The following is a 17,504-nucleotide window of genomic DNA, read 5'->3' as shown; positions in this document are numbered from 1 at the left end:
GGAATGAAGAGAATATATATTTATTCTAGAAGAACAACTGGATTCACTACTATATATTATTCGAAAAATAAAACTAAATCTGCTAGAAAGGTAAAACTCTCATATTCTTCAAACAGCAATAAGAAATGAAATAGTATCAAATAAAGTGCAACAATGACTACATATTTCTCCACATTTATTTTAAATGACGGCGAAATAAAAAAATAAGATTACGCAGACTTGTAACAAATTTGGCAGACAAAATTCTTCACCCAAATTAGACGAAATTATTTTTATGTCGAATTCTGTGGGATATTTCCTCCTACAATTTCGGATTTCACTTAATTTTCCATTCTAGTTGTTTGTGAATAGTCTTTACAATTAGAAAGTAGTGATGACTGGGACAAAATATTCCTTATCGTACTGTACACTTAAGACTAAAGCAATATTCTAATTACAGTTAACTCCTGCACCAGACATAAGCAACAGCTTACTTCTCAGAAAGATTATCTTTGTGATCCGTTCTAATCCAATTTGAAATGGTGATTCGTCTGAACAGTACCTATATAAACACCGGACAGATCAACCTCAAGTGAGTAGCCTCTTCTACAGATCCAAGACGCACATTGGAGGTCGTTGAAAACGTTCATAGGTGAGTAAATGTCATAATAATAATAATAATAATAATAATAATAATAATAATAATAATAATAATAATAATAATGTGAAAATATGGGCTAGGAGTGGCAATATGGACTACCTCATTTTTTTTTTTTTACTATTTATGGTGTTGTTACCTAGCGAAAAATCTAAAAGTATATCGCGTGTCCGTCAGCCTGCGTGCACAAAGACACAAACCAGATGCCTTTGTGGTGTGGATGTGGTGTGTCCTTTCCGTTTTTCATCAATTTCAAAGTTTTTGCAGGTATACATTTTTAATTTTATTGAAAGAAATATATTTCGTGTTTAGAAATCACGCATAACATGATATTAGAGCAATATTTACAAACAACAATTACCATAAATAATCTTAGTAACCTTCATGAGTCGATGCTGCTAATATGAGCTACCGCTGTGTCAAATGGGATAGATAGCCCTTATTACCAGCACGTTAACACGTCCTGTATTTTCACTATCGTGATTTGCGGTATTTGTTACAGAATATTGCCACTGATGTGCACAGGTTTCCTACTTATGTTTCTTTGTATTTTTCCAATTTTATTTTTAAATTTTTGTGGTATCCCATACTTAGAGCCCACTACCTATAAAGGAAAACTTCTTATTTCTTTCAAAAAAGTAATTATATGCAAATATCTATTGCAACTATTGACCTTTAAGACTGAAAAAAATTGTATATGAATAATTATTTTGTATGTCAATGAAGATTTCCAAGCAATATGCCGCACCATTTTCAATTATTATGAGGAATACAATATGATAGGCCATATTTCCAACCTTCTCCTCTAATAATAATAATAATAATAATAATAATAATAATAATAATAATAATAATAATAATAACAATAATAATAATCTCTGATTGAGATTCTGACTGATATCTACATCTATTATCAGGCAATACATCTCACTTGACGATATGTGTCAGAGAAAGCACAAATGCTTGTACGAGTATATATTTGAAGTGTGAATAGTTGAATATGTAGCTAATCGGCGATGTACGCATTGGCGGGGGAGACGAACTAGCCACCCTACCCCATTATCTCCTGGCCTAGTTGCCTCATGATTGATGCCTTATTGGTGTTACATAAGATGTTCAAATCTGTCTTCGGATAGTTGACTAAACAAAAACAATAATAATAATAACAATAATAATAATAATAATAATAATAATAATAATAATAATAATAATAATAATAATAATCGCCATCCCTTCAAGTAGTAGGGCATGTGGCTCCTTACGGTCTCAAAGAAGAATTTTCCCTCCAGTCCAGCGTTTCTTGGGACATCCCAGTGATCTCTTTCCTTGAGGGAGATAACGAAGCATAGCTCTTGGGATTCTATGCGATGACATCCGTTGTAGATGGTCCATCCAGTTGGCATAGTAATTTTGTATATAGTGGAGAATTGGCTTCGGTCCCAGTTCTTCCACTATTTCCTCATTTCTTTTATGGTCCCATCTTATATCCTGCTGTATATCGCATAAATCACATCTCATTAGCTGTTATCCTGCTTTCATCCCTTCTTATTATCCATGCTTCGCTACCATAGCTTAACACTGGTCTTGCAAGGATATTATTTAGACGTATTATTGTGTTCTTTTGTACTAATGATGGTTTCATGATACTATTAAATTATTTCCATGGTTTTTATAAATTTTGTAATTTTATTTGTTATAATATTTCTTCCTCAAATGACAAATTATAACCCAAATATGTGAACTCATTTACTCTTTCCAAAATTACATTGTCCAAAACTATTTTGCTCAGTACAGGGCATTTTTCACTTTTGTCTTGTTTGTATTGATTTCCATATTATACAGGATGTTTCCGAGCTGGTGTTACAAACTTTCAGGGATGATGGGGAAGGGCACATGTATCAATTTGAGATAAGAGACCCTGGTCCGGAAATGACTGAGTCGAAAGTTGTAAGCAAAAATAGTTGTGTGGAAATGAAATTGTAATTTCGCACCACGTGCCCTTCTTCCCTTAACCTTTGGAACAGTCGTGGAAAGATGGTATGAGCCGAATGTCTCCTACGTGGGTACTAGGCCCGATACAATCTGTGAGCTTGTCTACTGTTCCCATTGGCTCATCCGTATTCGAAAATCAGGTCAGCATATTCCGCTCTCGTGTGCTCCTCCATTTCACTAAGACTGATCGACTGGACACTGCAACTTATACACATATACTGCTGTCTACAGACGTGCATATCAGGACCGACCATGTCCGTTACACATTACGCTATCTGCATTGCTTAAGTGTAGTTTCCTGTCCTCACCCCTCAGACAGCGCACTGAATCGAATATTGTAAGTAGACAACGTAAACAACGTCAGATGAATACAGTATGTGTAAGATGTACAGATAAATACACATAAATAATGTGTATAGAGGAATAAAATTATTTCATTTCCACACAACTATTTTTGTAACTTTAGACTGTCATTTCCGGACCAGGGTACCTTATCTCAAATTGATACATGTGCCCTTCCTCACCATCCCTGAAAGTTTGTAACACTAGCCCGGAAACACTCTGTATAGCTTTCCGATTATATTCAAATTACGTAGACAGTACTACAGATCATTTTCTGTGTTTGCTATTAAAACCAAATCATCTGCAAAAATCACGGATTCTATTTGTTCAAGAACAAAATGACGGACACATTCAACATTTAAATTGAATCTAATAAACTCCATATCTTAAAGAGTATAAGTGTGCTTTTGTTTGTGTATATCTTATTTCTTAAAAAGGTTATGGCGACTTCAAAATGTAACTTACTTTTGAATAACTTTATAATAATATAATACAGTTAAATATGTTTATTTCTCAGATGATTATGTTTCTATCAACTTCCTTGAAGGTCATCTTGTTTCTGATTTTTGCCAAAGTAACCGCCTCATCTTTCTGCAATTCCACGGGACAGCCACAATTCCAATTATCAATTGAAAGCTACAGGAACACCACAGGACAATGGGTTGCACAGGTAATAATATCCAATTATCGTGTCACAGGATCGAATTGTAGAATAATTTTAAAGTTCAGTTTTTACACAAAGATAACTATTTGAATGATATTTCTTGTGTAAATGATTGAGGAACTCAAACTTCCTACAGAAAATCCCCACATATAATTTATATTCACCATAAAATTCATTTTAAGTTTATATCGCTGAGATTGTTACGTGAAAATAATGTCATTTCAGAGTTATAACATAGTCATTACTGTCATTACGTACTTTCCAAGATGCAATTACCACTCGTAGCTCAATATGAAATCCACGGCTTATTTTGCGAACTTCAGTTTGATCCTCAGCAATGATTAAAGTGATATTTGTGATCAACATTACAAATTTCACTGTGTTTATATAATGTTCAGTTGTCTGCCTTCATTTTTATATACTTTTTCCGTGCCATGTTTTGTGCATTTTAGTGTATAATTTCAGTGAAATAAATAGGTTTGAAGCCTAGATCATATGTGCCTAAAATGCCTAGTTCTACTAAAAGAGAGCCTAATTTATTAAATTTGAACTTATTTAAGACATAAAGCTACAATTTCTAGTACAAGGATTTGATTGTTTTCAGTCAATGACTTTACTTTATATGTGTGTAAGGTACAAGTCCTATGCTTATCTATGTATATTGAATTTTTGATCACAAAGGCACATGAATTGATTTAAGGGATTATGATATTGCAGTATAAAAGTTGTATCTGATGATGTCGGCATGACCGGCGAAAGCGTTAATACAGTAATAAACCATGTAATGTAAGGATTTGTACCTTACACACATATAAAGTCCTTGACTGAAAACAATCAAATCCTTGTATTGTATATCACAGACTTTTCTGAAAAATTATTCAAAATGAATTGTAAAATTCTACAATTTCTAGTGCTTAAATACGATGTCTAGTTATTACACATGACAATGTATTGAGAGAATTGGACCACCGGTATATAACAGTGATAAATATATTATCATTCTGAGAGTGGAAAGTGTAGTGAGAAATAATTTAGTACACCAAAATTAGTTAAATGCCTTATATCACAGGTGAAATTTGACCATGGAGCAGAAAAAGATGACGCGGGCCCTTGGAAGGTGCACATAAATCACGCTACAGCGAAATGTAAAGGCAAGGAATCCGTCCAAATGGTGACCACAGTCAGAGGTAGGACATGGATGTTAATAAGTTAACTTTCAAACATCCTCAGAAACCGATTCCTATTATATTTTAATTATATGGAAAAATTATTTCGTGATTTTACAAAATTAATTTAATCTCTTATGAAAATGTTCTAACTATAACCAAAAAATGTTTCCACGCTTCAAATATATTTAAATACAATGAAATTAAATTGGAGAAACCTGAATAAATTTGGAGCAGATTATCTGTTTGTTTGTCTTTTTTCTTTCCTACTGTACGAATCAATTATATTTAATGGTCACTAGTATATTCAATTACTAATGCCGATAAAAATTAACTGATTAAAAACGCATTTATAGTATGATGGAACCTTCCGGGAAATTTAGCATCGCTGCACTTCAGAGCTTCTCGGCAAGCGTGCACTGTTTATCTATGTTCTTACGTTGTACCACAGTCTAGTATATACAGTCACGAAGCTCAATACGTAGGGAATATGCATCTATAGATAGTTGCTAACCACTAGGCTCGCTATTGTCGCCTTATCACAGACAATGCGAAATAGTACCGGCACAGTCTATCGTTCCTAGTACCCCCAATAACTCAAGCTTCGTGACTGTATATATACTAGACTGTGGTTGTACCTCACCAGTAGCAAGTTTTTATGTCAGTCTTTTCGTAGGATTCTAAAGGTGAAGACAATACTAAAATTTACTAATCGTGAATACAAGAATATGCTTTTAATTTATGGGGAATCAAGACTGAATTCCCATGAATCAGTAAAGCTGTATCAGATGATATTTCCTAACAGAAGAAAGCTGTGACACGAAGAGTGTTAGAGACTGGAGTGTGATTCCACCCTGTAGAAATCCTGGGATTGCGGTACTAGCGTACCTTTATGTGTTATATTTGTTCTGCACAGAACTGAGTACTACCCAAGTTCAAGTGGAATTTGCCTTTATTTTTTGCAGTGAAAGGCCTAGCTTTCGATGCAAACAGAAGCGAATCATTTGCTTATTATTATTCGACCGAGGCGAGTGGACTGCGGGCGTAATGTGAACTATCGCTATGACGTATTACTAACGCAGAAGCAGTACAAGTGGCGCTCCGGGCTCCAGGACTCCACTGGCCTCGGTCGAGTAATAGTACTGCATTAGACTTCGTACTTTCTCAGTTGTAAACAATGCATTGCACTGTTGCAACGTATCCACTTCCAAACTCTCAATAGAAACTCGATTTTTTCCATAATCATTAGAGATAAAGAAACGGTTATTCGAACTTATCTACTAGTTTTATTGATATATATTACGAGTTCAAGTTAATGCAGTTATACCCCTTTCCACCGTATGGGCTTGCCATATAAGAGTATTGAAATAAATATTTTCAATCATTCAAAAACATAGTCCTAGATTCGGACTTCGGATATTCTTTTTACAGGAAGGTAGTCTATGCAAGACACAACACATATTAAGTATAAAGTCAAATTCGGTAAATATTGGACTTGAGATGTTTGTCAATTCAGGACTTCAATTGTACACTACACTTGTTTCAGGTCCTCCGAATAGAGCAGGTCCGTTCTATGAGCTGATTCCTGGACTGGGGTACTACAAGTTCCACAGCGAGGTGAAGAACTGGTACGAGGCTCGCCAAATTTGTGCCCAGGAAGGAGCTCATCTATTGATCGCCAACTCCCCTGAAGAAGCAAAGTCAATGAGCGTCTTCTGGGCTCGTCATCCTAAAATAACCAATGACATTAGAAACGACTGGGCCCACATTGGAATACATGATCTCAATCAGGAGGGCAAATGGGTCACTATTTTCGGTAAGTTTTGGATTGATTTTTCCCCCTTTCCTGAAACGCAGGCTCCCACTAATGACCTTTCTGGTTTCAAAAACATGGAACTTACGTTTAATGAAACTCAGATGCTCGAAATTCATACCGACAGAAAAAGAAACTCAGAAAAACTTTTTCTTTTGGTACATCACATGTGGTAAAACTGCAGCGTAAAACATTTGTTCGTTCATTCATTCATTCATTTAGTGTTCTGCCCAAGGGCAGGTCTTTCACTGCAAACCTAGCATTTCCAATCTTTCCTATATTTTGATTTCCTCTTTGTCTCCTCATATGATCTATATATCTTAATGTCGTCTATCATCTGATATCTTCTGCCCCGAACTCTTCTTACGTTCACTATTCCTTCCAGTGTATCCTTCAGTAGGTAGTTTCTTCTCAGCCAGTCCCAACCAATTTCTTTTCCTCCTCCTGATCAGTTTCAGCATCATTCTTTCTTCACCCACTCTTTCCAATACAGTTTCATTTCTTATTCTGTCTGTCCACTTCACATGTTTCATTCTTCTCCATATCAACATTTTAAATGCTTCTATTCGCTTCTCTTCATTTCGTCGTTATGTCCATGTTTCTGTCTCATACAATACCACACTCCATACAAAGCACTTCACTAGTCTCTTCATTAGTTCTTTTTCCAGAGGTCCGCAGAAGATGCTCTTTTTTTCATTAAAAGCTTTGTTGGCTATTGCTGTCCTCCTTTTGACTTCCTGGCAGCAGCTCATGATAGTACTTATAGTACACCCCAAGTATTTGATGTTGTTCACTTGCTATACTGCCTCATTTATAATTCAAAAGTTCATCTTCTTTACTGTGCTTCCTATGACCACAGACTTCGTTTTGTTTGCATTTATCTTCATTTCATACTACTCACAGATGTCATTTGGCTTCAGTAGCATATCCCTTAGTATCATTTCCTCTTCTGCTAACAACGCCATGTCATTAGCCTTATCTTATGCACATTATTCTTGTTCCTCCTACTATCACTCCTCCCATGTTCTGAAACCAGAGTTGAGACAAAATGACTGCATACTCTAGCAGAAAGAATATCGCAGCACTTTGTCCTCTGGTTTTAGGACCTGTAGCACTTTATAATCTTCCACACATTCAACTTCAGTATTAGCAGTTCCCTACTGTCTCCGATGGTAGATCTTCACGTACCCCATGAGAAACTTCCGCGGACATGTTCAATTGAAGAATGTGATTCCCAAACGCGTTAAGTCCATTTTTATGAAAGAACTGGGCTAGTTTTTTTTTATGTACTGGTCTATGAACTGAGCGAGCTCTCAAGTGAAATGCACAATACCACAAACTTTTAGACAGGTACTGGTGTTACTTTGGAAGAAAACAAGCTTAAAATATGATAGACGTCTTAAACATAATGATATACAGAGTGATTCAAACTTTGTGGGTGTAATATAGAGGTAGAATTAAGACTAAAATATTCTATTCAACTTTTCTCGGAAATCCTTATTTTCAGAGTTATGATGCATAATGTCCTACTTTGCTAGGCATCAAAAACATGGGCCAGTAAAGACTTCGGATGTGTCACGTTCGCCTACGTAGCGACTGCGGTAGACGTTTGTTATTCGTACACCCCACAGTTGATTCCGACATTTTGAAAGACCGTTGAAAAGATGGGCAGACAAGTAAGCAATTGGTGCAAGTTTGCAATCGCAACAAATAAAGAAGGTATAAACTCTAGACGTCGGTGATGATGATTATGACGACGACGACGACGATGATGATGATGATGATGATGATGATGATGATGGTGGTAGAAAATTCAGAAAAATAAACATGAAACATATTAATCTTTATGTCGGAATCTCAATAGCTCCATATTCGAATCTAGAATAGAAAATGAATTGTATTAACAAAAGATGTAGGTGAAAGAAACTTTCGCTGCCGAAATATTTGGAAAACCTTGAGAGCTGTGTAACTTTGTTATGCATCGTTTCATACAAAAATTTTCACCCAATATATTGCAATTTTAATTTATCCCAAAACGTATCCGTTGTTTATGTTTAATGTGCAGATCAATGCATTATTCAACACAGACGAAAAAAATAGCGAAACTTGTTGAGAAGATAAATAAAGCAAGAGGTTTGTATTCTATATTGATGATTTCAAGACAAGATTACAGACTAGCTATAATGCGCAAACAAATAATGACCATATAAATATCATCCACTCTTAGGTGATTATGATTGTCATTTTTAAGTCAGTGACAATAGAGAGCGAAGTTGTATTGGATGGTTTATATCTGTAACCTAAGTTATATTTGTATCGTACTGAAATGTATTTTGATTTTCATTACAGACAAACCATTGAACACAACTGGCTATATGAAGTGGCTAGGGAATGAACCAAATGGTGGCACACACGAAGACTGTGGCGACATCAATCGATTCAATGGACAACTAGCTGATGTGGTGTGCACTCTAGAACTACCCTTCATTTGTGAACATGAGCTTTGAACCGGATAGTTTCATAAAACATTACTATCTCCTGCATTTTCTGTTCTTACTAAGATTTAAAATATATATCTTTTTCATTGCCGCTAGATTTTGTAAGTCCAACTTTATATTGAACATCTCGCTTCCAAATAGCATTTTTGGTACTGATATTACTTGTAAAATTTCATAATAGTATCTTTCCGAGTTTTATTTTTTAAAGTTCTTCTTACTGTACCATTTAAAAAATTAAATATGCCATCTTTTTCTATTAAATCTAGATTTCCATCAAGTGATAGGCCTATAAAATAACCTAAATATTTCAATCTGTTTACTTGTACAATGGAGTTATTTTCTATTATTGTTTTACATCTTATATTTTATATACCGCAGAAAGTTATAACTTCGCTCTTGTCAACTAATATTATCATATTATTCATATCCATATTTATATGTATTCATATTATTATCATATGGCTTTTTACGTAGTGGTTTCCCCTCACATTTCTGCATACGGTGTGCCACTACACTTTATTAAATTCAAATATATGTCCTAAAATATTTCTCCTATCATCTATATCTTCCCAATTACCTAAATATAAGCCTTATTTCAGTCTATTTTCTTCCTCCATTCCTTCTGCTATACAGTAATTTTCAACTCTTCGCCTTCTCTATCTTCCCTCAATCCATTCCCGAATACTATGCAATATTGCCTGCCTTATTCTTGTTTACAAACATTCCCGGCTACAATCTACTCATCCATCCCTACTATCATTGTCATCTTTCATTACTATTATCCCTAATTTTCTGTTTATCTTAAAACCTTTTATATCTCTGTCTAATATTCACTAATTTTTTCAAGTTTCTCATTTACATTACCGTACTACATTATTTCTCTCATTTATTGTTTCAATGTTCTACTGTTTGTAATACTTCCTTGTTCAATTCACTTGCCACTTTTTCACTTCATTGGATAAATTTTTACGATTCACACGCACTACTTGCACTCACTTTCTATCTCCTCCACTTCCCATATTCTTCCTCTCTCAATTACATAAAACCCTCAATATTATTTACTTACTATTTCTAACTAGTATTAGCCTCACTAGCTTTATTACTTTTCTTCTCACTGCTTTATTTTATTCATCTCCTTCTTAGCACTTCACTTCTTATTCCTCTATATAATACTTAGTTCCAGGTTCAGAGCCATAGTGGGTCAAGCGCCATTTATTAAAAACGGAGAAAACAAGTGAATACCGTAATTCAATTAAACATATAGCAAGTAATATAAAGTATACACATTAGTACTAAATTATATGTCATTCTTCATTAAATTATGCTGTTTACTTAATTTTAACCCTTGTTTTCTCCGTTTTTAATAAATGGCGCTTGGCCCACTATGGCTCTGAACCATTCATTTGATCTAATTCTCATATTTTTTATCGCATCAATGTCTCCAACTAGGTAAATTTCTCCTCTAGTTCACTTATTACAACTCACATGTCTTTGTTTGCACTTCCTTGTTTCTGTAACTATCTTAGATCTCGTTTAAAATTTTTACAAGTTTTCTCTAGTTTTTCGCACATCTTTAATAACCTATCAATATCGCCAACGGTCGCTGGACTTGGATCATCTCCGCTCTCCTTATCTGTTATATTCTCGACTTTTTCTTCTCTTCATCGCACTCCCTTTCGTAATTTACACTCGGACTTGGACTTGTCAAGACTCGTTTCATTACACTCTCCATATTCACCTTAGATGATTCTCTTATTATTCCCAACTCTAGACCCCTCACCTTCTTCTTTCCACTATTATCTCCTCACTCGATTCAATCCATCAATAGCTCCCCCTTCTTCACTAGACTCATTCATCATTACACAGACTAAACCTTTTTTTTTCCTATCATTCGCATACTTCTTTGCAGCCGTATCCTTTATGCCACTCTTCTTTGAAGTTTGCTTCTCCTTGTCTGCCAGCTTGGTAAAATTTTTCATGCTGCTAGGACTATCATATCATACACTTTTGTTATTTTATTCGTTTCGTATGCTGCTTTATGAAGGTTGTTATCAGAGATAGCTATAACTACTTGATCATTTGCAAATATAAGTGTTATAATAAAAAATCTTTCTGTTAAGATTATGTGAATAAAATTTAAAAAATGTATCCATTGTTGCCTATATTGGACGAGTTTTTTTCTTTTTCAATCCCATGCCTTTAATTATGATTCAATTAAATCAAAATATGATCTAGTACATTCTACATTCTATGTACTTTCTTCCTATAATGTTATATTTTAAATTACACAATTCCTAATAAATAAAAAAAGGTAAAACCAAAATCATGGAAACTGTCCAAATTGGGAAACTGGTTGCCTAATTTGGACTCATAGTGTCCTAATTTGTACCTGCAAAAATATATTAATAATAGTAAACAAATACGTAGAACAAGGGTAGATCTATTTATTATAAATCAATTTAATTCACTAAATTTTATGTTAAAAATTTATCAGATATTAACATTTGGTGAAAGAAGTTACACAATTCTTTGAACTTTAATGAAAAATTAAACAAAAAGAAGATAAATTAATTACAGAAACAATATTGCATTCAAGCTGATTGTTACACTCAGAATATTTCTCTTTGCAGTGAATTAGTTTTATATTAGTTGCTTGTCTCGGTTACATAGTCTATTTCAAAATTACAGGAAAACTCATAGAAAAGTAAAAACAAAACTGCAAAAATGTCACATACAACTGGAAAGTTCCCTCTGTTTGGCTACGAAACTCCTGTGAATAAGAAAACGTGAATTTAAAAAATAAAAAATTGATATGATTTCCTCTTGCGCTTGAAATTTATCATTGGCGGTATAAAGAATCCCGTCGCATTGACAGCACAGACTACCATTCTCATCGACAGCTTTTTTCAAGCAGGTCGGAAAACTGGTTAACACTCTCCCTATTGAACCCCTTAACGAAATTTCCGGTGGCGAAAGCCCTAGACACGTCTGGTAAATGTCGCAACCTTCAGACTCCCGAGAATATAGCATCAGTCAGGCATGCTATTACCACATCTCAAAGACACTCAGCCATTAAACATGCTCTAGTATTGGGAATATCTGATAGGAGTATCAGACGAATTTTACACCTAGACCTCACAAAGTTATGGTGGTTCAGGAACTTTGTACAAAGTGATTGGTTCAACCACCAAGATGCTTGCGAGACCATATTGGCAAATGTTCCAAGCGATGCCGTTGTGCTCAGCAATGACTAAGCTCATTTTCTTTGTCGGGCTGCGACAACAAACAAAATATTCCATATTGGTCTCCAGAAAGCCCTCGAGAAATGCATCAGCGATCTCTCCACAGTGAGCGTGTTATCACAGTCTAGTATATACAGTCACGAAGCTCAATATGTACGAAATATGCATCCATAGATAGTTGCTAACCACTAGGATCGCTACTATCGTCCCATTACAGACAATGCGAAATAGTACTGGCACAGTTTATTGTTCCTATTACCCTCAAAACTCAAGCTTCGTGACTATATATTAGACTGTGGTGTTACTGTTTGGTGTCCTGTTGCACAATGTGGAATAATAGAGCCATGTTTTTTTTAGGAAGAAGGACGCACAGTAAAAGCCCATTCACAATGGAAATTAAACATAACCGTAACATAAAGACAGAAGTTTGCGGCCAGGCTACCAAATGCGATCATTCACATAAGCATTGACATAAACATTACCGTAAGACGTTAACATGAAAGTTTGCAAACTCCAAACTTTCATGCTTATGCTTACGTGGAGCGCTGAAGTATACAACAGAATATGTGGAAATGGCGTCGTTGTTATGTTTCCATGGTTACCAAGTATGTTTGCGGTTATGTTTATGTTCCCATCGTGAATGATGGTATGACGTCTTGATTTTACCGTAACGTTTATATTCTTAAGTTAACGCTTACGTTATGTTTAATTTTCATTGTGAATGAGCCTTAAATGTTTGAGGAGTGTATAGCTCGTGAGGGCTAGCATTTGGACGATATAATCTTTAAAACAAAGTGATGTCAAAATGGCAAATGTATTTTTGTAAGATCGTAAAATAAAATTTTGAATAGGATCTATGTAGCTCTTGTTATGTTCCTAATGGGAGAGATGATTTTGCCGGACCCTGTACAACCTTGTCGTAGTCCTAAATTTATCGTTTCAGTGTTATTGTATTTCGATCCAAGTATTGCTATTGCATAATTACTACACGTTTCTCTTATTACTTCCAGTAAGTGAAGTGGTATGCCTCTTCGGGTCATAACTTCCCACACAAGTTGCCTATCTACGTTATCATTTGCTTTAATATAGTCGGCATATAATATAAGTGTTTCTCTGTGAAATTTCTATGTTCCTCTAGAATGTGTTGTAATATAAATAGGTTATCTATAAAATATCGTTTCAAATATTAGTTTCAACTCCTTTGTTAGTATTTCAGAGTGTATTTTGTAAGCTTGTGTTGAGTAAGCAGATTCCTCTATAATTGTCACATTTTAGAAAAATTATTTACGATGCAAGTGTTAAAATGATATTTAATTTTGTGATTAGGGATGTCCTAGAAACGAAGTCACAGGCCGCGTGTAGTAAACTCAACGAAAACAAAATAATTTTTAACATATGTGTCATACATTATTTTTAGACAGCCTTTAGTCAGTTTAGTCCGTGCTGCTCTAGAGATAATTCTTATGATTTCTATACAGCTGTATTCTCCCTCATTGTAATAGTGAAACTTTATTACATAATATGAATTATAGAGGAAGATATTTTCTCAAATATAATCAAACAAGGAGCTAAATTTAAATGCTGTGGGATGGATCATCGTGCTCACTACATATTACCTCGAACTGGTTGAATGAACGTTCATCTCTGTTAAGATATGTGGACTTTAGTCCATCAGGCGTCTTAACGTTTTCGGCCCTCTACAGTTTGTTGCGCCATGGATTAAATTTTTCAACTAATTATTGTCCGACACAAATAATATTTTGGCAACATGTTTTCAGTTCCCTTTTCAATTTGTGTAAGAAAAATATTTAAGAAAATACTCGTTAAACTATTTTTAAGGTAAGACATTATTTTGTACTTTTAAAAATCAATATCTGTTAACATGTAAAAAAATTAATATTCTTTGTGTGAATTGCTTCCTGATAAATGTCCATACATATTTAAAATTGATAAGTCAACCGAGTAGTTAGGCAGATATGGCAATAAGCGAATAGAGGCATGACTTGGCTTCAGTGAACGTGTAAATATAATTTTATTTTATGACTACTTTATGTTACACTTATATAATGATAAAGTGAAATAACGTACTAATAGTTAAACATTGTACTTGCTCTATGTTCTTTAAACCTCAGTCTATAAAATATTTGACATTTTCTTCACTACCATATTGAAACTGTCTTGTTCTGGTTTCCTTGTTGAAATCTAGTGTTTCGTATAAATATTGGAAAACTTTTAAAGGAACCATCGACTTAACTTAGCGTTAAAGAGCTGGTCTTCTGATGCGAGGCTGCAATCGGGCGTGGGTTCATATCCTGATTGGGTTTATTACCTCGATTGATTTCTTCCGAGATTTTCACCAGCTATAAGACGATCTTAGCCTTACCAAAATACAACGTGGTTTCTTCCTTCATTTGTCCGAAGCTTGTATACCCTTTTCAAACAACCCCTCCTGATAAATTACCTGTCAAATTCCTCAAAGATGTAGATCTTATTAAGAGCTCAATTAAGGACTCCCTACAACTTCCTGGAGATATTCCAGACAATATGTTGTATTCCGACAAAAAAATTAAAGGCATAGGTATTTTCTGCGCACGTTGGGAAGCCTACTTGCAACACGTCAACTCTTGCATGAAGTTGAATATGTACATAAACAACACTAGATGTCTAATGGAGGAAGCTAAACATTGTTTGAACAACTTTCAAATCGATGGAACTGAAGACCTCACATTTACGAGAGGAGTAATAAACACCAGAAAAATTAGGACCGAATTACGCCAGCGAGAGTACAACGCATGGTGCAACTTACCTCGAAAGGGAAAAGGCGTTATTCTGTGCAATGAATTCATTCCCTCTAACAAATGGATAACTAAGCCCGATGGAATGACTAGCGGTGAATGGAAGGAGGCTATCAAGATGACTGCCAAAGTAAGTTCTATAAGATCCATACCCGGTAGGTTTCAGGACAACCACTGCAGGCGATGCCGCAGTGAGATAGAAACCCTTGGACATGTCCCGGGAGCCTGCCCTTATGGCGAAACATTGCGTATACATAGGCACCATGCAATTAGAACTAAACTGGCCGATGCCCTTAGAAAACTAAAATACATCGTCTATGAAGAAGTCCTCGGAACTGCCGACAATGGCAGTAACAGACGAATTGACATAATCGCCAATAGCGAATCCCTGTCTCAGGATAAGATAATCGACCCCACCATCAGGTTTGAAACGTATAAAGGACAGCCTGAAGACGTACATGAGGAGAAACGAGCAATCTACGTTCCAACCATCCCGTATTATAAAGATAAATACCAACTTCACGATATCAGTGTTACGGGATTGATGTTTGGAGCAAGAGGAACGATACCTAACTTCTGTTCTCAATTCTGTAAGACCCTAGGACTGAACAAATCGTTTCTGAATGAACTGGCCCTCCTCATAATTAGGGAGTCAGTCAAACTTTTACGAAACCACCTATATGGACTCTAATTCAGTGTACTGAAAAAATTAACGCAACATTATCTTTTTTCTTTCTCTTATTAGCTTTCATTGCTTCTTTACTTGTAACTTTTTTTATTCTGTAAATTGCCATTGTTTGTTTCTTTGTTTGTGTACTTGTTTACTTTTTTCTTACTCCGTTATCTGTCATCATTTATATTGTTTTGTATGCTTTGTCTAATGACAGCCTCTAATTTGAGGAAGCACAATAAAACAAAACAAATATTTATTTAAACTAATATTAACTCTTTGCTAGATATACCTACTGATATAATTGTTTTCGTAATTTTACTAACGATATAAGCAGTATTACGCAAATAAAATAAGAAAATAAATAACAATTCGTAATAATGAACTTACCCGAAAGTTCGTCTATTCCATAATCTTAATATGGACTTTGTTGAAATATGGTTTAATATTGAAATGACCTTAAGTAATATGAATTGTCCATCTATACTATGCTATAAAAAGATGTGTGTAAATTATAAATTTACTTGTGTATGAAATATTTGTTTGTATGATTATGTCTGTATATTCCACATTGCTCTAGTATGTATCATAATATTTGTTGACTTATGGACGCTATATGTATTATTTCATGCCAAATTCTATGTTATTGTTATTCAATTATATTTTGTATTTACAGATATCATTTTTTCAATGTATTTCGTATAATTAAGCGCTTTCTTTATGATTGATGTAGACTTCTCATGTGTTTGTGCTGATAGTTGTAACTGTCGTAAAATTAAGTTTACATTTCCCTTATTCATAACATCGACAGAAAAAAAAATGTTAAAAATGTATTTATATTAAATTATCTCAAGTAAATAGAAAACTCTAACCCTAATATAGGCCTACTTATGTAAAATAGGGTTTTATGTGGAAAATAAAAAAAATATTGAAATGACGAGTAGAAATAAATTGGATGGGACACAGTACATAAGCAATTATTTCGTCTTCTTCAACAACAAAATAATCATATTTCCATTTCCTTTGGAAGTAGTAGGCTATTTCTTCATGGGTTTAGATTTTGCCATGTTCCAGTTATCTTCAAACTGCAGTACACGTATTGAGTATTTATTTATTTCTTTCTTTCTTTGGCTGCAGTGCGTTACAATGTCGAATAACAGCATTGAGCTCCGGTCATATAGCTATCACTCACTTATCAACATACAATTAATATATATAGTTACATAGGTAGACATTCTTACATTATATGTACACATACAATTTTAAATTTATTTTACATGTCTTTTAGCATATTTATTTCCCTCATTCCTTTTTCTCTTACATTCCAAAGGTATGTTCCTAAGGATTTTATTATCTGTTCATTTGTAATTTTTGATAGCGTACTGTGTACCAGCCGCCGCGAAAATGAATGTTGATACAGCCGAGCGCAACTAGAACGCTATGACCACACGGGCAGAAAAGGTAGGTGGGGTAGAAGGGGTACGAAGTCAGTCGCTCTGAGGAGCTACAGTCCTGCAGGTCTCCTGTAGACCGTCACCGACGACTGTGAAAAGGACGACGCTTATACTCTTTACACTCTGTATATAAGCCACCACTGAGCAGTAGCAAGAAGTGCTTGAGACAATCCAGCATACGAGGTAAATGAGTGCAATCACGGTAGAACTGCTAAAGATGTAGAAATGTCT

At 34.8% G+C, this 17,504-nt stretch overlaps 1 protein-coding gene across 1 annotated transcript; it reads left to right on the top strand.

Moving 5' to 3' along the window:
• Positions 1 to 588: 588 nt before the first annotated feature.
• LOC138709083 (hemolymph lipopolysaccharide-binding protein-like) lies at positions 589 to 11,260 on the top strand. Its single transcript, XM_069839596.1, has 5 exons — positions 589 to 631; positions 3,547 to 3,641; positions 4,705 to 4,822; positions 6,348 to 6,617; positions 8,964 to 11,260. The coding sequence occupies exons 3-5, from the start codon at positions 4,804 to 4,806 to the stop codon at positions 9,119 to 9,121; spliced, it is 447 nt and encodes a 148-aa protein (XP_069695697.1). The 5' UTR covers positions 589 to 631; positions 3,547 to 3,641; positions 4,705 to 4,803; the 3' UTR covers positions 9,122 to 11,260.
• The last annotated feature ends 6,244 nt before the right edge of the window (positions 11,261 to 17,504 follow it).

The sequence above is a fragment of the Periplaneta americana genome, chromosome 11 (genome assembly GCF_040183065.1).
Source record: "Periplaneta americana isolate PAMFEO1 chromosome 11, P.americana_PAMFEO1_priV1, whole genome shotgun sequence".
In the NCBI taxonomy this organism is placed as follows: domain Eukaryota; kingdom Metazoa; phylum Arthropoda; class Insecta; order Blattodea; family Blattidae; genus Periplaneta; species Periplaneta americana.
This window is presented reverse-complemented; position numbering and strand designations above follow the sequence as displayed.